A 20,830-nucleotide genomic window follows, 5' to 3' on the forward strand; every position below is an offset into this window, starting at 1 on the left:
TTTCCTTTACCCTGGAGAGAAATAAGAGGGAGCGTCAGTGAACGAAAAGGGTGGAAATAACAGACTGCTGTCTCAGGAGCGAAGTTTGAATAGGTGTGTATGTGGTAAATATGCGCAATGCAGCGTCCCCCTATACATTACATTATGCAAATAATGCAGCCTATTTATTTATTCCTAATATAACGGGGCTGAGAGAAAGACAGAACGGGAGAGTTATCAAACTCAGATTGACTGATATAAAATGAAACAATGGGCTTTTTAAACTTTTGCAGTGATAAAGGGAGAGAGGGGAAGAGATCTGCAGATGAAAAGATAAAGAGATGGACGATTTGATTGCCATAGATCGCATAGCGGGATGGTGCAGAGGAAGAGAGATAGCAGGAGAGATAGGCAGACCTAGAGAATATGATATTGCCAGAGAAAAAAACAACAAAAAAACAACAGAAACTTCTTTTTTTTTCTTTCTTTCTTTAAAAAATTCGCAAAAGGAGACAGACAGTGCCGAGGGGCGGGAAGCGCGCTCTGAGGAGAAGGCGAATGTGTGTGTGTGTGTGTGAGAGAGAGTGTTTTTATGAATGAAGTGGTGACTCAGGATGTGTCATACCCCCGTCTTTATAAAGGAAGTTTTAAACAAGCCTAAACATTTCACTTCGCGAAAAATTAGACTTACCCTCGCATCCTTCTCTCTCTCTGTCTCTCCCTCCACACACCTCTCTGACCCTCGCCGTGTCTCTTTCCATCCTCACTCGCGTTTGTTAAAACTAAACAACTATTGGAACTGGACACAGTCAGGTTTTGGTGCTGTTTTCTTGTTCTCGTTAATCCTACACTTCTGTCATTCATTCATTTTCTTCCTCACCTCACGCTCTTCCTCTGTAAACTACTGTCGCGAGCCGTTCGCGCGGATACTGAGAGAGAGAGAGAGACGAACTTTGGAGCACGTGACAACATCTGGAGCTTCATTTATTTATTCATTTTATACGTTTGTTTGTTTGTTTGTTTGTTTGTTTGTTTGTTTGTCTGCGTATTTATTTGCAACATATCTGCTCTTTAAAACAAGGACCTGGACAAATATGAAATGTAAGTGTCAAATTGTTTATACATTCGCTCTGTTCCTTTTTTCCCCTTTTTTTTAATCACCGTCACTAATTTGCTATTTCCACTGTTGCGATTGACACTTGTTGCTTTCACTCATCTAATCGCCTTTTCTTATTAAAACCCCCTCTGTTTAACTAATTTATGCTGCATAAGATAAAACTATGTAACTAGTAGGCTAAGCATCCCTTCTGATTTATTGAACTGACAAGCCTTTAAAGTGATTTATAAATGCGGGACTTTTTAATGGAAACCTGTTCGGGATGTTATTGTTAATGTGTTAAGTTAGTTTGACAGGATAATGGCTTGAGGCGCTCGCGGTTAGTTCATTAGAGAAGCATTTATCATGTCGACAGTAATAATGGATCAAGTGTTACTCGCTCGGGGCGCACAGCAGCTTCAGCGGACCGCTTCTTCTTCTAAGTGTGATGCAACGTGCGATTCTCCCCAAAAGATGAGAGAAGTGTCCTCTGGGCTGAGATTATTGATATGCTTTATGGACGTGTGGAAACACGGTCCTATTATAAGAGTGGCACGGGCACCTGGGACGAACATTGGAGTATTGTTTATAGCTGTGCATCAATGATTTGCTCTCCTCCGCAGTGCTGGGTGACTCCTCCTCTTCGCTGCTCCTCTCGCTGCTGTTGGCTCAACTGCATCTGTTAGCATCTGCCTTCCCTGCCCACCCCAGGAGGATCCAAACTGACTTTGACAAGCTGACCAATCAGACCAGACACCTTCTGAAGCTGACTCAGGACCTACTGGTGAGTTGATCTGCTGTGACACCAGGAGAGGAAGCTCACACTGTACTCAGAGATGCTGATGATGATCAGATCTTGATCTCGAGCCTCTGAACAGCTGGGCTATAATAATGCTCCTTGCAAAAGATTTGTGGACAGGAATTGGCTTATCTCTGGCGCTTTCGCTCACACACAAACATGCGCACACACCCATCAATCGGCTTTTTATTCAGCTGGCTCATATTAGAGCTGAGATAGCAGATTGCGGTAGCTTTGAGTCCATGTGGGAGCAGATAAGGCTCATTACTGTAGCCTCTATCTGACTTAAAAAAAACAGATCCCTGGATTCAGGCCCAGCAGCAGGGCTGACATCCCAGACACCATCAAAGATCGCAATGTAACATTCGTAAACGTTCAACCTAATGAGCCTGAACATACGGGATGGGGAATAAACACGATCTGCATGGCTCAGAACGAGCCTTGTGCTTGTATCCAGCGCTCAGACCATCTGAGAGCGAAATGCTGTGGGCTTTAGTTGGGTTTTTGTGGTTTCTATGTGATGGAGATCTGTACTTTGAGGGTCTTGAACCCACATTGCCCCCCTCACCTCTCCGAGGCCTCCCTTTCCTACCTCGGAAACATAAACATATCCTTGTTCCCATGGTTACTTGGAAGTCCTGTTTACCAGCATGGGTGAAGCACGTGGCACAGAAAGGTGAAAAGTACAGTGCTGCCTTCTATGTAGTTCCACTGTAAATGAAAATGTTAACAGATGTACTGCTTAATGGCGTAGGATGAGGCTTGATTATTTGTTGGAATTCGATTCCAGATCATTGGGGTTTGTATTAAAAGGGGATAGTTCAACAAAAGAAAAGAAAATTCTGCCATCATTTATTCACCCTCAAACAAAAAAAAAACAAAAAAAAGTAGCCTATTAGAAATATATAAAAAAAAATGAATACAACAAAATTACTAAATTTTCTATAAAAATAAAAGCTCATTCGAAATGTTGATTAAAAACTATGATAGTAGCCTATATAAATTAAACTAAAATAAAATTGGAATGTTTAAACATTCTTCAAAATATCTTGTTGCTGTGTGTTAGACTGAAGAAAGAAAGTCATACTGTTTTGGAACGACATGAGAGAGAGTAAATGATGACAGAACTTTTATTTTCATTTCTACCCCTTTAAGATGTAGTATTTCTGCTGTTCTTTTGACCCTGCATGGTCTTTGGTTCCAGTTTTCATTGAGATTATGTATGTGTAACTCAAATGATTACTCATCTCGAACAGGACAGATTTTCCTTTCAGCACAGAGAATCACCTGATCTGAATCCATCACTTGTGGATCCAAAATCCCATGCCACCTCTTCCAGCTCTTTGCTTCAATTAGACACAATAATGGCTGGTTGTGAGTGTGTGTGCGTCTTGTATATAAGGGTGTTTTGCGTCTGCCGCCTTGTATATGTGCACCAGATGTTACAGCAGAGAACTCTATCAAAGACCCCACTCGTGACAAAAGGGCCCGACACACTTTGAAAAACATTTTGTTAGTTTTTCAATGACATGAAGCATTTATTTTGGTTTCTTTTCTTCTTGCATGGAGTTCCACTTTACAGGGGTCAAGGCTAGGAAAGAAAAATAGATTGGGAGTCGACGGAAAGTCCCCACAAGAAAGCTATAAAACTCTGTGTGTGCGTGTATGTACAGAATGTGTTACTGTTACTTGTGTGAGGTGGTGAGAGTGTGTATACATGCAATGTTTGTATGACCGTGTGTGCGTGCCGGTGAGAGTGTGCATGTTGTAAATACTTGTGGTCTGTGTAGGTGTGGGGCTGCTTGTTTAGCTTTCGGTCTCCACAGCAAAGTGTCCTGATAAAAATCACTCCGATTTATCACATTGCCATATTTGCATTCAGGAAGACGGGAGGAGGGAGGGCACAAGAATCAGTCGAGTGAGGTCATGATCCAAACGGAGAGAGTGGGGTGGGAGAAGGGGACATGCGACCGAGGAGATAAAGAGATCAGAGAGCGCTCTGGATGAGAGACGCACAACAAGTGCTCATGTGTGTGATGATAGTCCCACTAAGATGAACAGTGAGCTAAAGGATGGATGTGTCATCATTTGGCTGATACTACGAGCCTAGATAGAGAAAATAGAGGGACGCAGAGCTGAGGGAGCACAAAAACAACAACAAACCAAGGAAAAAACACATCATTCCAAACAGAGAGCTGGCTTGAGCACGCTATTATTTTCGTCACGTTGACCTCTGGTTGGTCTGCGATGTTGTTTTCCTCTTCTGACGGGGCTTGAAAGACACAAAGGGAGCATTACACCTGTCATTTTATCAGCACTCATTAGCGCTCACAAACAGCCCTTCGGATGACTTGTAAACAGTCTCTGCTTCGTTCACGTGGCGGCCACATTAGGAACCGCAGATACTGTAACGCATTGTCTAAACACGGACGAGAACAAGTTAGGGTCACTCGTTGCCCCTTATGATATCTTACAAACACCTGAGTTTGTTTCTGTCTCCCTCTAGTGCCACGTGATGACAGTGCAGCAAGGCACGGACCGGCCCATACGTCATGGCACCTTTTTTTAGTCCTGACCCTGGAGTTTCCCTGCTGCCCAGTGTTGTCTATTCCACTTTAAACTCCTTAGTCATTGCTTATGTTGTTATTCTTCCTCTAGAAAACATCCTGTGGCTTCAGGTCACGAACTTGAATTGTCTTGGTTCAGAAGTTAAAGCTCGGGGAACTCTGGGTGACCGCCGTTCCCTGTAATTCTGAGGTGGTTCTGCTAGTGGATGCCAGTCGTTTCATTTCTGGCACAACTGTTACTCTTTTGTTTTGATTGTTGAGTTCAAACTTAGGTGTGACTAGAGGAAAGTGCCATGACGTTTCCATTCAGAATGTGTGTGCAATATGCAGTTTTTAACTTTTTATTGATGCCCGTTCTGTCTTTTTTCCTTTCTTTTCAGAAAGACCCGGTGTTTGGTACAGAGATTGATCACCACAGGTTCAAGTCTCTTCCAGCGATCAGCAGCAGAGTCAGTGACCTCACCACTCTGGAGGTGTGTATGAGGACAAATAGGCCCTCGTGCTGCCCTTTATTTTCATTATTTACCTCTTTAACAGTACAGAGCAAGGAGGTCCCAATTGGTCAATTCATAATTGCGGGGCCTGGGACTCCCTAATGCATGGGTCGCACCAGTTGCACTGCCCTATGGATGGCGCTTTGTCTGTATGCTTGTACAGTGTAGTTCTTTGGTTAGTTTGCTATGACATTATCATGTTGTTTTGTTCTGAATTCTTTTACTAATGTTCTTTTTGGCTCTTTCTCTTTTTCTCTCTTGCAGTTCAAGCCTACTCTTTCTCAGCTCCATGCGGACTTGAAGTCCTTCGGGCGCCATTTTGAGTGGCTGAACAGAATAACTCGCAAGCAGAACCACAGCTCAGTACCAAAGTTGACGGAAATGATCTCCCAAATTAAGAGCCTCATAAACTCCTTACAATGTCAGGTACGTGCTCAGACGCACATCTCTCAGCAAACGATACAACTGTTACAAGCTTGGCTTATTTCTTGTTTATAAAACCTACAAAATGTAGTAAAAATATAAAGTATAATGCTCAATCAAAGGTTTGTATACTTTTATTCAAAAAGGATGCATTAAACTAATCAAAAGGGACAGTAAAAACATTTATAATGTTACAAAAGATTTTTGTTTTAAAATAAACGCTGTTCTTTTGAACATTCTATTGATCGTAGAATCCTGAAAAAAAGGATTTTTCCATGGTTTCCACAAAAATGTTAAGCAGCACAGCTGTTTTCAACATTGATAATAATGAGAAATGTTTCTTGAGCAGCAAATCAGCATAGAATGATTTCTGAAGGATCGTGTGACACTGAGGACTGAATGCTGAAAATTCAGCTTTGCCATCACAGCAATAATTTATATTTTAAAATATAATAAAACAGAAAACTGTCATTTTAATTTGTAAAAAAAAAAAATCATAATATTGCTGTTTACACTGTATTTTTGATCAAATAAATGCAGCCTTGGTGAGACTATAATTTATAGTAACATGGAAATATCACCAGTGCATTCATGGTTGTGACTTTTTATTATTTTTTACATTTCAGATGAACAAAGCAGAGGCTCCCCGGATCCCCGTTCCCTCTCCCTCACTTCCACCAAATCCTGCCTTTCACTGGGAGGTGGTTCAGTCCTCTCAGGAACTCCTGCTGCAGTTCCGGCTCTTCTGTGACTGGGCCTCACGAGTGTTGCTTACCCTTAAATCTAGATTACCAGCATGAGGAACCTCAACGCTAACATGCAAAAAAACAAACAAAAAAAAAAAAACTCAGCGGTGAACAGTCTCTTTACAATACAGCAAAAAAGGCCAGGACTCGATCATTATTACAGTCCAGGGATGGACTGGCCATAGGGTGCAAGGGGACTTTTCCCAGTGGGCTGGGTTGACTTGTGGGAAAATAATGAAAGGACGGAAGTTGAATATTTCAACTTATTCTCTCCTACCCATTCACAACCTACCCTTGTTCAGTCTCATTCAAACCTCCATTACTGTTCACTACCAAACCAAGTATAAGCATGAGAGCGAATCTGTGCCTAACACAATTCTGCATTTCCAGTCATGCACAATTGAATGAATATTGCATATGGAACCAGGAAGACAATAATTGATTAGGCCTAATTTTATTTCAGAATGTTTTCTATCAGCTGAAATGTAGTGCCATAGAAGTATGACCTCTCAAAAAATGAGGTCCAGTCCCAGTCCCAAAATAGGGGTAAATTGAGTCATAGAAAGGGGCACATTAAATCATCTGACACCATATTGGACAAAAGTTGAATCATGTGAGAAAGATTTAAATATCTCCCAATGCTTTGTGCGATGTTGTAGTGGGCGATTATCTGTGGTGGGTTGTAATGGGCCTTGTATGTCCCAGGCCCATTTATTTTTAGTCCCAGTCCATCCCTGTCGCAGTCTGAAGCCTGATCATTGAAGGAGTCCGATCTGAAAATAACAGTGCACTCCAGTCGACATCCTGTTTCTGGCGCTCCATTTAACCGTAAACCTTCCTTTGCCTTTTCTTTTTTATTCAATTCATTTTTCAGAACTATTCGTTATTTATGTATTTATTTATTTATTGACTAGTTATTTATTTGATGATATTATTTATTTGTTTTCTTGATACACGTCAACATTGTCAACATTCTTTCATTTGCAAGTCAAGAAGTGTACTCTTTCTTATTTTATCTTTCAGCTTCAACTGTACCACACAGATATACACATACACACACACACATGTACGACAACTTTTTATGTCTCTTATTAAACTGATTGTATTTTTATACAATTTAATTTTCTCTTCACTGTTACCTAGGTTACAATTCTCTGCCACTAGATGTAGCAATATTTTGGGAGTGTAACGTATATCAGTGCTGAAGGAGAGAGGACTAGCACTGACCGGAACTTTGCTTGTCTTTCTTTTATGTTGTTGTCTTTATTTTTTGCACAGCATATTGGGGTTTATATTGGGTTCTGTGATTCAGGAACATGTTTTGATAAACCTTATTTAAAGCAACATGAGAAAAAGACAACCTAAGCCTTAAAATACTATGTATTGTGATACTTTGGTACTGTAAAGCTGTACATACATGTTCCCGAATGTAAACTGGTATATACAATGCGTGTTTACGTATAACATTGTTTGTACGTATAAGTCCAGTGCTCTATCAATGTGTTGCAATATTAACATTATTTTTTCCCTTTCCTTCTCTCTTTTTAGGATTTTGATACAGTATTTACTATTTATTGATATTATTATTATGTTATTATTAATATAAAAATGGTCAATTATGTTCAAATTATTTATTTTCGCTATTCAGAAGCAAGACTTCTGTCATGTTTTGTACTTTTTTACTACTCACCGCCAATCATCTCTGTTTAGGTCGGTTTCTGTGTCTACATAGACTCAAAGTTGCTACATGTATGTGCACTAAATATGCAGAAATTGGCTGACTGTGTTCAATTGTGTGCCTTGTGAGAGAGACAATAAAGGAATTTACATGTAGCCTACATTTTTGAAATGTGGTTGTTGTCTATTGCCTAAAAAGGAAGGCTAAAATTATGAATGCTAAAATTAAAAAGGGGAATATACCTTTAAAACATAATAACGAATCATTACTTTTCAGTGGGCAAGCACATTTTCTTACTGTTGCAGGTTTAGCGGTATATTGAACATACTGAGCAAGCGATGACGTATGGGCTGAACTACATTTCCCACAAATCCTTGCGCAGAGCCAAACCTGTGCATAACATGAAATTCCTTTGTTTATAATCAAGAATTGAGACTTATTTAGGATGCGAGATTTGTAGAATAACCTAATGGATTTATTTCCTGTTAATTTTAAACAAAACTGCGGACGCTTTACGCACATCTTAATTAAAAGTTCGTCACAGTATGTTTTTGACCAATGAGACAAACCAACAGGGGACGAGAACTAACCAATAGCCGAAGACTTTACTGAGAGGCGGTCACAGACGGGCGACTGCTGGTTAGTTTGTGCTCTAGATTATTGTTAAGGTTGTGTGGACTAACACTGCGGACTTCGGCCTTATTTCATTACATCAAAAACGACCATTTCATAGAAATGGACCAGGGGAATAACACATGCATTGAATAATGTACCTATTCCGATAAATATTGCGACGCTTGAGGAACGAAGACAAGACTGAAATGGATTCGATAAGGCCGGATCGAGATATCACAAATAATTCAACAAACAGCCAATAAAACGATCCACTATTGATTTGTATAGAAACTAAGGGGTGAGTGCGCTTTGGCCAATTGAATCCTTTTATCTTCATTTTGTGTTTTGTTTTTTTCCCCCTTTTCCATGGGACAAGAAGGCAGGAACACACAGATAGATAGCGGGTGAGGGAGGGGGAGTGAAACAGGAGGAGGAGGATTTTTAAAGGAGAAGGTGGGTCAATTCTCAGATGGTCTGTTTACTGATGATGAGATACATTGATGATCAGAATTACTCCTGGAAAATAATTCTTATTAAAATAACACTGTTGTCTAAAGGCTTTCTAATTTATGGGGCAATCTAATTATTATTATTTTATTTTTTATTACAAATTATATGACTAGCATAATAGTTTCATAAATGTCATAGTTTCATATATTTTTAGAATATCTTCGTATTTGGTTAGTCTTAGTTTTTGCTTTAAGGACACCCCAGAGTTTTGTTGCATGATTTGAGAATGATCCAAAGATCATCTAGCACTCAATGGAAGAACCTTGACCTTCTGTACAAAGCATATGGTCAGTGCCACAGATCATGACCGATTTTAAAACTTTTTTTTACCAGGCTCAAACTGAATTTAAATCCCAGATTTTTTTGTGTATTCTCACATTTGGACTCTATTATATATTTTTATTTACAATATATCAGAGTTTCTCATCTGTTTTTGCTTCAGTCATAAAATGATTGGGTGAAAGTAAAACAAAATATAGAATTTTAAATTTAATGCGTATTAATATTACCACAAACTGTTTTAATGATTTGCTGCGATGTGTTCCGATGACCAATAGGGTTGTCTTAATAGTTTGAGTGTTTCCAAATTTCTCTTGAATTTCATTGACCATGGCAGACCATAATTAAAAGTCCAAAACACATTCTGCATAGCACAAACCATGTTTATCCTCATTTTAAGGGTAGTCTGGGTCATATTTACTTTTACCTTGAATAGTTGTATTCATAGTTTTTGTGGATGAGGAAATGGTATTCAAGCTGATGCTGACATCTGCCTAATTTGATTTGTTTCCACCGAGAGACAAAATACCGTAAACAAATCATATGAGGAACATATTTTAATATGAGGATCTGATATGCCTATTTATTTTGTTATCCATATAATACATCTTAAATCTATTCTATGTATTTAAATGTGTACAGCTCTATCAACAAAGGAGAAGACGACAGAAGACTTTCATCTTCAGAAAAGATTCCCTGGCTGAAATCTGAGAAAACTGGCCCAAACTCCATCAAACACAAGCCATGGCTGCCATAATTAGAGCAAAACTGCAAAACTGAGATCCCTTCACTACAGCCCAACTTTTTCTGATGGCCAACTCTGTTGCTACTCTGGTGGTCCAAACCGAACTCTTACCTTCTCAAACATCCTCCTCCCTCTCTCCCTTTCCTTCCCTCCTCCCCTCCACAGAGGATGGAGAAGAAGATGGAGAGAGGGGAGAAGAAGAGGTCAAAGAGTCAGTAACAGTCGGGCTCACAGGTGACATGGTGACATCATCATCACCCCCCGTTGCAACGGTGGCTCAAAACCCAGAGCATCCATTCCAGTGTTTGGACTGTGGGAAGAGTTTTAAGTGGTCATCCAGACTGGCACATCATCAGAGAAGCCATAACAACGAGAGGCCATATCGCTGTAACCTTTGCCCTAAGGCCTTCAAGGGCTCATCTGCCCTACTATACCACCAGAGGTGAGAGGTCAAATGATTCTAGATATGGGTTGACATGCCAGGTCACAAAACCCGATGTAGGATGTGATTCTGTGCAGACTACTTTATTTTGTTTTATTATTTCTGTTCACATCAATTTTTTCTTCATAAAGTTGGTTTGTATGTTATTTAAGGTCTCATTCTGGAGAGAAGCCCTATAAGTGTGATGACTGTGGTAAAGCATTCAAACGCTCCTCTCTTCTACAGGTGAGCCATTCCAATCTCAAACAGTGTCACCATATATATCTTTATGGTCCAGATAAATCAAACTGTGATACATTTTATCAGGGTTCTGATTATGAATAGAAAGAACAGCTTTTATTTGAAATGGAATTTTCTGTTACAATGTAAAAGTCTTTACTGTCACTTTTGACCAATAAAATGTGTCTTTGCCAAATAAAAAAGTATTAATTTCTCTCCAAAGAAATTATGACTGACCCCAAACTTTTGAACATTTAGTTTTTTATTTTATTTTAAAATGAAAATGATAATTGATTTCATGATTAAGTTTTATGTAGCATTCCTAGCCCTCTGATAGTTGGAGATTATTATGTACACCCTTACTGTAGTTTTAACCATTCATTCTGAGAATTTATGAATGTATTTGGTCTTAAAGGTGACTTTCTTCAAATGTAACAATTGTAGCAACTTGATTTATTTCTTATCCCAATGGTTATATATCCAGATTCACCGCAGTGTGCATACAGGTCTTCGCACTTTCCAGTGCTCCTACTGCCCTTTAACCTTCAAATGGAGCTCGCACTACCAGTATCACCTCCGCCAGCACACTGGTGAATGTCCGTACCCGTGTGACAGCTGCTCCAAAGCCTTCAAGAACTCCAGCAGCCTGCGTCGCCATAAGAATGTACACCTGGGCTTCAAGCCCTACGTCTGTGACGTCTGCACTAAGGCCTTCAGTCAGTCCACTAATCTGCGACAGCACATGCGCATACACACGGGAGAACGTCCTTATATCTGTGGGGATTGTGGACGCAGCTTCACGCATTCATCCAACTTGGCTTTGCATCGCATCTCTCACGAAGAAGGAAAGGCGAAGGGTGCTGGGAAGGCTGGAGGGGCCGGTCCAGAGTCAGCAACTCGAGAGATGGAGGTGGTGCTGACGGAGGATTTGAACACTGTTGGGATGAGCATTTCTGAAATGGTGGGCCTCGTGGGTGGACAGGAGGGAGGAGTCGGACAGGTGTTCCTGTCTCACTGTACGCCCTCGCCTGCTACCTCAGGCACAGCCAATCAGAACATTCTGCCACAGCTGACGCTCACACCCACTTCCTCCGCTGTCACGGGCACAGAGCATATCCACATGAGCAAGACCGACACGGGTGCCAGTGTTTTGCTGTTTAGCTGTGGCAGCTGTAATGAGACATTTTCAACACAGAGTCACCTTGAGGCACATCAGACTCTACACCTAGATAGCCTTGGTCCAGCAGGCGGTGGAGAGGTTGTTACAGAAAATAGCACGGAGGGAGGTGGGGTGTCACTGGTGGGGGCTACCCCATTGTTGGCAGACTTTGAAGAGGTTGTTGAAACCACCGCAGTTGCAGATAGCGGTCAGGGGGCAGAGTTACTTGGTCTGGATGCGGTTAGAAATGAGTCAGGGCAGGCACAGTATGATCTACTTCAGACCTTCACCGCGTCTGTGAATCAGATGTCCACTGAGACCAGTGTCTCAACTACACAAACTACAACAGAATGTGCCTACTGTGGGAAGAGTTTCAAGACCAGCAGTGGACTGACCAGACACATGGCTCAGGTAAGACCAAAGAAATTCTTGTCAAAGAAGAGCTTTTTAAGAAACAACCTCCATTTCTCATTATCTGTTTCTTTTCAAGGCCCATCCTCTCGCTCTGTCTGAGTCGCGTTCTCAGTTCAACTGCTCGGCATGTGACCGCTCCTTTCCTCTGCTCTCCTCTCTGCTCAACCACCAGCACTCCCACACTCCCGAGCAGAGGCTGCTTGCTGAGGCAGAGGCGGAAGTAGAGATTGTCTGTCCCTCTCTCTCACTGCCCCTGCCCCCTTTAAAAAGAGATGGTGAAGATGGAGAGAGAGAGATCCATGTCAGTCTAATTGCTGTCACCGAGGAGGGAGAGAGACGAGCTGTGAAGCCATCTGCCAAAGCATCAGGGAAGGGAAGCAGGAGAGGTGGCGGTAGCAAGACATCTGCCACAAATAACGGTAAGGGTGCTGCAGTGGATGTTAAACCATTTGTTTGGTTTATATTCAAAATCTGGCTTCTCTAACTGTGAGGTTTATTTATTCTCATTTATTATACATTTATGCTATTTGTTCTCAAGCTTTTGATCTATGAAGACCTTACATCTTTGTATTAAAAACACCCATTTGATACATGAGACATCATCTCACACAACGTGATATTTATCTCACGATGGTATTTCTGTTTATATTCCCTATAGAGAGGCCATATCGCTGCTCTGAATGTGGGAAGTCATTTAAAGGTTCATCAGGACTTAGGTACCACATGAGAGATCACACTGGGGAGAGACCGTATCGATGCACAGAGTGTGGCAAGAGCTTCAAAAGGTCCTCACTGCTCTCCATACACCAAAGGGTAAACACAGCTGCTTTTCAACTTGATGTTTTGATTTGTTTCTGCGCAAGAGCAATGTAAAAAAAAAAAAGTTCATACTTTGCATTATTAAATCAATGCTGTGATGTATTTGCTACATTAATTACATTTAAATATTTTTAAATAAATTGCATGGAACTCAAATGTAAATGTTTTGATGTACTGTGCATTTAGAATTAATTTATTATTTATCATAATAAATGTCATAAAAAGGGACTGGATCTGTCAAGTTTCAAAGGCACCGTGAAAGTATCCTAAAAGTTGTCTGTATTTGTGCAGTATAGTACAAGTCTTTTATAGTCACAATTTTGTGTGAGTAATAGAAATAAAATTAAATAAGAAATTAATATCAGAAATAAATGTGAATAGCAAAACAAACATACAAAACCATCCACATCCTTGACATACACACTAGTTCTCCTTGGCGTCAACCAGTTGTATCTTTTGCATTACAATCGTTTGATCTGGTTTTAAAAAAAAAGGTCTGAATGGTTAATTCATGGGCTGATCCGATTCACAAGTTCAACTTACTGACACAATGATTTGGTTGCAGCAGTTAGCAGCTCACTAAAGGAAAGCTTACTATTAACTTCAATTTCGTTTTGTATCTTTTAAGCTATATAACGAGTCATAAAACTTAATTTATTATACACTTATTATGCTTTTATGGTGCTTTTATGTGTTTTTAAGTTTAAAAGTTCCACTTAAATTTAAGTGCATGGCAATTGACCAGTAGATATTCACATAATTTAAATTTTTGGGGGAAGTATTTCTTGAATTTGGTTTATGTTTTCAAAATCAACTAGAAACCAAGATAAATATTAAAACATCTTGAAAATTGTTCCTAACCCATACAGGTCCACACAGGTGTGCGGGCTTTTCAGTGCCCCTACTGTCCACTGACCTTTAAATGGAGCTCACACTACCAGTACCATCTTCGCCAGCACACCGGTGAGAGGCCATATGTATGTCAGGAATGTGGAAAGTCTTTCAAGAACACCAGCTGTCTCCGTCGCCATAGTCAGCTCCATTCTGGCCTACGTCCACATGCTTGCTCTGTGTGCGGTAAGGCTTTCTCTCAGACCTCCAACCTCAAACAGCACGAACGGACACACTCTGGAGAAAGGCCCTTTCAGTGCTCCCAGTGCCACAAGAGCTTCACCCACTCATCTAATCTGCAGCTGCACCTACGCACACACTCCTCGCGCAAGGACTTCAAGTGCCAACACTGCGGAAAAGAGTTTGTCATGCTCTCCTACCTGCAGAGGCACTTGAGAACTCACAGTTCTGGGGGTGCAGTAGCGTATACAAAGGAAGCAGGAAAGGTGGCTAAAGGTATAGGGGCTTCAGAGACAGCAACGCTAAATGTAAACTTGAATGTACCTGGAGGGCTTACCTCATTGTTTCCTAGTGATGGCAATTCCACGTTGATTCTTTCACCCCCAAATCTTGACATACCTCCAAACACATCACAGAATTATTTTATGATCCAGACAACTTCAGGGCTGCAACTAATCCCACTCTCCAATCCCACTCCAACACAGCAAGCCCCTCCTCCACCACCCCCTCCTCCCCCACCACCTCCACAGACACAGAATTTTCTGCTACTTCAGTGCCAGTCTAACAATGGTAACCAGCCTAGTCTGATCCTGGTCCCCACAGCATCTGGTACAAACACTCTTCCCACCTCTTCAGAACCACAGACCCTCCCCTTGCTGCAGACCATTCAGGCAATGCCCCAAGTTTTGGCGGCACCCCAAACTCAAATTCAGCAATTTCAACCAGTTCAGACACAGCAGAGATTTATTTTGACCAATAATAATGCTCCCCTCATCACTGCCCAGCCTCAAAGCACATCGACGATGACTCGTCCCATTTTAGGAAGCCTCGGTCGTAGCAGGAAAGGTGGAAATAGACGTGGACGGAAGCCTAAAGCTGCTACCCCAAAATCCCCTCCTACTGTTCAGACCACACCAGTCAAGCAACCATTTATGTTTTCAGCTGCTACTTCCACATCTACTACAATATCCAGTGCCACTTCTGCTGCTTCTGTAAAGACAGAGTTCCCGCAGCTTAATTCTAACAATCCACTGGCTGTGTCGCCTGTCAGCAATAGCCAAGTACCTGAAAGTCCTTCTGTCCCTGCAGTTAGCATTATGTCGATGACGCAAAACTCTACACTAGCAAACAGTTCCGCTGTGTTGAGCGGTGATACTGAGAGTGTTCCAGTCGAGGAAAAAGCTGTCGAAGAAATTCCAAGGGAGCGCTTTGTTCTGTGCCTAAAGAAAGAAATGGAGAATGGAGATCAGGGGGATGGGATGGAGGTGAAGGTGGAGATGGAGGGAGGGAATGATGCAGGGCAGTCTTATGTCTTACAGATCGAAGGTGAGAGCCAGGGAGAAGAGGGAGGGAATAGTGGGGGAAGAGAGAAGTCATATGTACTCCGGTTTCAGACAGAGGGAGAATGCGAGGGAGATGCAGGAAAAGAGAAGACTGAAATGGTCTCTCTCAACTTACTCCAAGAGTGGGCTGGACAGAGTGAGGGGCATGGAACTGCAAATACTGAGGGAAATGTTGAAGTAGAGAAGTCATTTGTGCTTCATTTCCAAACAGAGTCTCCGGGTGAGGAGAACATTCAACCAGGCTCAGGCTACATCGGATGCCCAGGTGAGGATCTCAGCCTTTCTTGCCACCCGGGTCAAGCTTTGGTGCCTCTGGAAGGGCAGGATGTGGTGTTTGAGCTTGGTGATGAAACAAAAATTGATGGAAGCACAGGTCCAGGGGACAGTGTTCAAATGATTGCACTGATAGAAGGTGATGGCAACGGTTCTGGGGCAAGGGGCAGTTTTAAAAGTGCTGTTGGGGCGAACTCTGGGCAAATGGAGGGAATCTTCCAATTAGAAGGAGGAGAAGGTATTGTTATAATTGAAGTTAGCACCAGCAGTTTGAGAGAGGGTGGAATAGAGGCAGCAGATGTAGGACATAGGTTAGTGGAAGGAACTGAGGAAAAGCAAAATAATGATCCACAAGGGGTACAAGAGGAAGTAATGTCAGAAGAGTCAAAAGTTGCTGAGGCTGAGAGCATATCATCAGAGATGGGACTGATTGGAATTTAGGGCTGAGTATGGAGTAAATCTGATAGTTTAACTTGCTTTAACACAATTCACACCTCATGACACTGTTTCACATGCAAAACTACTAGTGGCACGTGTTACCAGATATACAAATGTTTTCATTTCAAGTAATGGTTCTGTCATTCTAAAGTGTTTCTTTTTGAACTGTGAATAATGGTTTTAAAGATTAGTAAGCTGATGACAGTGTTGTAGCTGTAGGACTGACACAGGACCTATGTTAAATCTTACATAAATCATTTGAGAATTGTTTGTTGCATACATAGACATCCTTAGAACACCACCGTGTCTTCTTCTTAAGCTGTTGTCCCCCCAAAACTGCACTTTGTGGGGATGAAGCACATAGCAGTTGTTCACCTGGCCCCTACGGAGAGCTGTTTCACAAACCACAATCATCAAATTCAGCCCAACCAAAAACAATGGTTTCTAAATGAAGAAAATCCCTGGTGTTCTTCTACATCCAGGGTGCACTGAAAAGAGAATTTATAAACTAATATGAAATATGATATGCTGTCATGTTGACAGGTACTGTACAAAGTGAACTTTTGTAAATATGTCTACTCTGTTTCTTAATATTGGTACTAGATGACAATTACCAATAAAAATAGGTATGAATGTCAGTATTTGTGTTTGCTGTTTTACTAATTTCTCAGAAGTATATTCAGATTACTACATATGTAGGTAAATTTTTGGTTAGATTTAATGAATGCATTTAATTTTCCATTTTGATATGGCTGAAAATTATTCTTTTACAGACAGAGGTGAGCTGCCAACTTTTACTTTTTTTTTCAATAAAAACTTATCAGGCACATGTGTGTAAAACCGTCATCATCATCCAGGTGGATTCTGCACATTGGTGGTGGTTGAGGAGACACCCCTTCCATGTAAAGCGTGCTGAACAAAGCTCAATATAAATGTGACGAATTATTGTTATCATCCTTATTAGTATTATAACGCCACAACTCAAATCCATACAGTGCGCATGCGCTTTTAGCGTCGAAAAGTTCAACCGCTACGTGTATGCATCCACACTACGCAGTTTGCGCAGGCTCGTATTCCCGGATGAGGATTGGTTCAAACTACATTCCATGCGGGAAGACAGACAACACTGAATCCTTAAATCCCTCAAACACTACAAGTAACATCGACTACAGAGGAGGGTATTGCTTTTCTTTTAAAGCAATCCCTGCGTCTCTGAATATTAGGTAAGTAGGTCACGCATGCTCTATATATGATAGCCATAGATTGAGCTATGAAGAAGGCGGCGTTTACCATATAAGGGTTTAATAGTGTCAGCGGGGTTGACGGAGCAAGCTAACGGTAACGTTACAGCATTCTACTTTAAACCTGTTAAATGCTTCATGAACCAGTTGCACAACCTGAAAGACAAACAAGCCATGCCATGAGTTTTTTGTTTTTTATTATTTTTTATTATTTTCGATAAATGTTGAAGATGTAATTACCCATGAGGAAGTCATAAACCACAAGTCTATCACTTTAAATTTGTCTTTATTTGCATTCCTACGAGATGTTCCTGTTTCTTGCAGCTGAGTTTTCTGAAATATAAAATGAAAATCTAGAGTGAATTCAGATTTCCCTATTTTGATGTTTAACATGAGGCATGACTGTTTTATTTATTTATTTTTTGATAATGTCTCTCAGGTAAGATGGTTAGATTGGATCTTGGTGAGGTAGTCCTGCGGAGGATGCAAGAGAAGGACATTGAAGCTGTTAAGGCTCTCATCAAGGTGCGATTCAACATTATATCCCTCATGGGCTGTTATTTTTTTCCTCACCCGTTCTCTGTTCATTCTTTTCATTTGTCCTTTCTCCCAGTTTATATTTTATCTTAGGCCACATGCACTTTACAGTGACAAGAATCTCTTCATTTTAGCAATATGAACTACACAGATATAAATGAATAGGAGATACTCCATTGAGGGGTTATTTATGTGTTATTTCTCTACACCAGTGTGAAGTACATTTAAACAAGCCAACATTGAATACGTTTGTTGGATATTTGCACACTATCAATGCTTTTGAATTCGTTAGTATTAGACGGTTGTGTTTTGGTTGTTGTTAATTAGAGAGCAATACATTTTCATTGTTTTATATATTGTGAAAAATGAAAGCCTCTTTTTGAGATACTATACCTGCTTATTCAGCTTTAATGAAATAATCACTGACTGAAAAACACAATAATAGATTTTGGAAGTGACTGAAACAGTGACTTGTTAACAGTCTTTGTTGTTTACAAGACTTGTTAAAGCAAGAACACAACATGTGTTCATGATATCTTTTTCAATATGGTTAAAAATAATGTTTTGTGTTTTGCTGATGCTATATGATGAAATGGATAAGTGGACAAATGATTCTGCAAAAAAATAGAGATTCTCACATCTTTTCTCCTCTCATTCTATCTGTGTTTGCAGGAAGGATGTGAGGGAATGGAAAACCGCCTGATTCTTCACCTTCTGACCCGTCCGCTTGCTCTCTTCATGCTGGCCACCCTGTCCTCCATCCTCCGCTGTGTGCTGCACTCTTTTATCTTGGCGTTGGTCATTCCCGTCTTCATCCTCATCATCTACCTCAAGCTCACCATCCCGCGATCGGTGGGCATCTTGGGCTCCAGCAGGCCGTATTGGGACTACGTGGGCAGCAGTTACCACGCAGACACCGAGCCAGATCTACCCAACCCTTACTTCAACCGAGCCAAACTGATCACCAACCAGGAGAAAACCAGACGCCGTAAAAAAGCCAAAGAGAAGAAGACAAACGAGAGAGAGCAGGTGGATGAGGATGAGCTGAAGGAGAGGGCAAAGGTTGCTGGAGAGGTGTGGGTTGCGGACTCTGACGCGGAGATAATGGGATGCGTGGCTAGAGACGGTTGGAGTCGGGACGGTGTTTGTAGGATCTGCAGGCTGGTGGTCCAGTCTTGGTACCGCAGAGAGGGACTGGGCAGATTGCTGGTGCAGGGCCTGGAGTCCAAAACAAAGCAGAGTGGCATCCGGCGGGTCTACGCCCACGTGCCATTTCCTTCCAGGGTGGGAGAAGCTTTCTTCAGGAGGCTGGGTTATCGTCTGCAGGGTGAGACTGCAGGGACTGAGGGAGAGGAGGAGGATGAGGATTATGAAGAGCCAGAGAAGGGTTGGCTGGGGTTCCCTTTAACTAAAGTGTTTGTTAAGGATCTATAAATGTCATTGAAACTAAAGACTTTACAGATAAATAAAGGAATATACTGGATTCAATACAAGTTAAGCTCAATCAACCAGTGGTATAATGTTAAATGCGACCACAAAAATAATTTTGACTTTGGAGGATTTAAAGGTAACAATGTGAAGCTAATAATTGTATAAAAGCAATTTAATTCCTCTGTTAAAATGTGTATAATATGAGCTGTGAAGTTGTTTAAATAGGCTAATCATTTTTACAGTCTTTTATGGTTTATGGAGTTATGTTGTCTTGTCGATGAAGTTGAATAGTCATTGGACCTTCAACCTGAAGTTGAAGTTGTATATAACTTTATACAGAAAAGGTTAGTAAGCAATTTTTTCCCACACTAAAATCATGTTAACATGAATGGTGTATATACTATACTATTGAAACAGTGAGTATTTTGCCATTAACCAAGTATTTTACAATTGGCCTACTCCATTATAAGTGCCTCACTGTAACCCAGATCTTTGCTGTCATGGACATGAAGTAGTGACATCTTTTCTTCTGTATTGTGTCGTACATCCAAGTGTTACAGATTATCGAAAAAGACTTGTTAATGTTGGGGACATGTTAGTTGTTAGTGAAAAGGATTTGTTGAATAGATTTTCATTTAATGGCAACTTTAAGGATATTTTGACTTGTCCCTTGTTGTGGTAATCAACATTGTGTGCTGTCAGTTGTCACAATTACTTGTCTTGAACATGGAATATTCCTTTGCAAATTATTAGATTTCAAATGTATAAATGGATTTGTTCATTTTCACATCGTCCCAGCGAATCACTGACACTAGTAACCTAGTGATGGCTGTTATTTTATATTAATCATTTAGATTATTGCTTAAGAGAATTGTAATGTTGAACATTACAGAATCATCACTGGGTTTCAAAGCCAGAGCCATGAAGGTGTCAGTCTGGCTGAAAGGACAATCAGTCATCTTGTTGTTTATAGCATGGATTGCTTTTAAGGGGATTTTTGTAGGCTTTTTTTTTTAAAGCCAACTGGACAAAGATAGTGATTTACATGTGCTTTCCTTATTTATTCTCCTTATTTATTATATTGTATAAGTGAATTTGAGTTTTGTGAAAACTTTTTGTTTGTTTCCCTTGACTGTTGATGAATAATCTTTATGAATAAAATTAAGCTCAGAGTGTAAAACCTTTCAATGTCTACCAGGCATGGTTATCTGTTTTTCTGCTTCACCGATCTTTCTATACCAAAATATCTGTGGTTTAGCTGCATTGAAAATGCTCTAATAAATTTCACCAGACGCAAACCTTGACACATTGTACAAACTCATTGCAAATTGACTAATCTCATATCCAGCCCGATTACTTTAAATTTACTGCAAAACACATTGCAAGTACAGTTAATTCCCGCATGCTACTCTAAATGCGTGTGGGTGGATACAGTTTAGTGATGCTGAGTGTATTTGAAACTAAGAGCTGTTCATGCTGTGTGGTTAGCTTAAAACACCAGCTATACCTTAA

At 40.7% G+C, this 20,830-nt stretch overlaps 3 protein-coding genes across 7 annotated transcripts; all 3 read left to right on the forward strand.

The window, feature by feature from the left end:
* The first annotated feature begins 524 nt into the window (after nucleotides 1-524).
* Nucleotides 525-6,179, forward strand: il11a (interleukin 11a). The gene is made up of 5 exons (XM_081387837.1): nucleotides 525-1,080; nucleotides 1,699-1,859; nucleotides 4,822-4,914; nucleotides 5,200-5,361; nucleotides 5,985-6,179. The coding sequence occupies exons 1-5, from the start codon at nucleotides 594-596 to the stop codon at nucleotides 6,156-6,158; spliced, it is 1,077 nt and encodes a 358-aa protein (XP_081243963.1). The 5' UTR covers nucleotides 525-593; the 3' UTR covers nucleotides 6,159-6,179.
* Nucleotides 6,180-8,335: 2,156 nt separating this feature from the next.
* Nucleotides 8,336-16,749, forward strand: znf628 (zinc finger protein 628). Of its 4 annotated transcripts, none has more exons than XM_081389389.1 (8): nucleotides 8,400-8,421; nucleotides 8,774-8,850; nucleotides 9,829-10,373; nucleotides 10,526-10,598; nucleotides 11,077-12,162; nucleotides 12,242-12,584; nucleotides 12,824-12,978; nucleotides 13,854-16,743. In XM_081389389.1, the coding sequence occupies exons 3-8, from the start codon at nucleotides 9,997-9,999 to the stop codon at nucleotides 16,110-16,112; spliced, it is 4,293 nt and encodes a 1,430-aa protein (XP_081245515.1). In that variant the 5' UTR covers nucleotides 8,400-8,421; nucleotides 8,774-8,850; nucleotides 9,829-9,996; the 3' UTR covers nucleotides 16,113-16,743. The 4 variants fall into 4 exon arrangements, with proteins under 4 accessions (XP_081245517.1, XP_081245514.1, XP_081245515.1 ...); XM_081389390.1 differs by having other exon boundaries at nucleotides 8,777-8,850; XM_081389391.1 differs by lacking the exon at nucleotides 8,774-8,850 and having other exon boundaries at nucleotides 8,336-8,421; nucleotides 13,854-16,749.
* Nucleotides 16,750-17,179: 430 nt separating this feature from the next.
* On the forward strand, nucleotides 17,180-20,620 carry nat14 (N-acetyltransferase 14 (GCN5-related, putative)). Of its 2 annotated transcripts, none has more exons than XM_081388169.1 (3): nucleotides 17,180-17,332; nucleotides 17,790-17,875; nucleotides 18,560-20,620. In XM_081388169.1, exons 2-3 carry the CDS (start codon nucleotides 17,795-17,797, stop codon nucleotides 19,319-19,321), a joined length of 843 nt encoding a protein of 280 aa, XP_081244295.1. In that variant the 5' UTR covers nucleotides 17,180-17,332; nucleotides 17,790-17,794; the 3' UTR covers nucleotides 19,322-20,620. The 2 variants fall into 2 exon arrangements, with proteins under 2 accessions (XP_081244295.1, XP_081244296.1); XM_081388170.1 differs by lacking the exon at nucleotides 17,180-17,332 and adding an exon at nucleotides 17,364-17,447 and having other exon boundaries at nucleotides 18,560-20,510.
* Nucleotides 20,621-20,830: the final 210 nt, after the last annotated feature.

Source organism: Scardinius erythrophthalmus (genome assembly GCF_964197995.2).
Source record: "Scardinius erythrophthalmus genome assembly, chromosome: 16".
In the NCBI taxonomy this organism is placed as follows: domain Eukaryota; kingdom Metazoa; phylum Chordata; class Actinopteri; order Cypriniformes; family Leuciscidae; genus Scardinius; species Scardinius erythrophthalmus.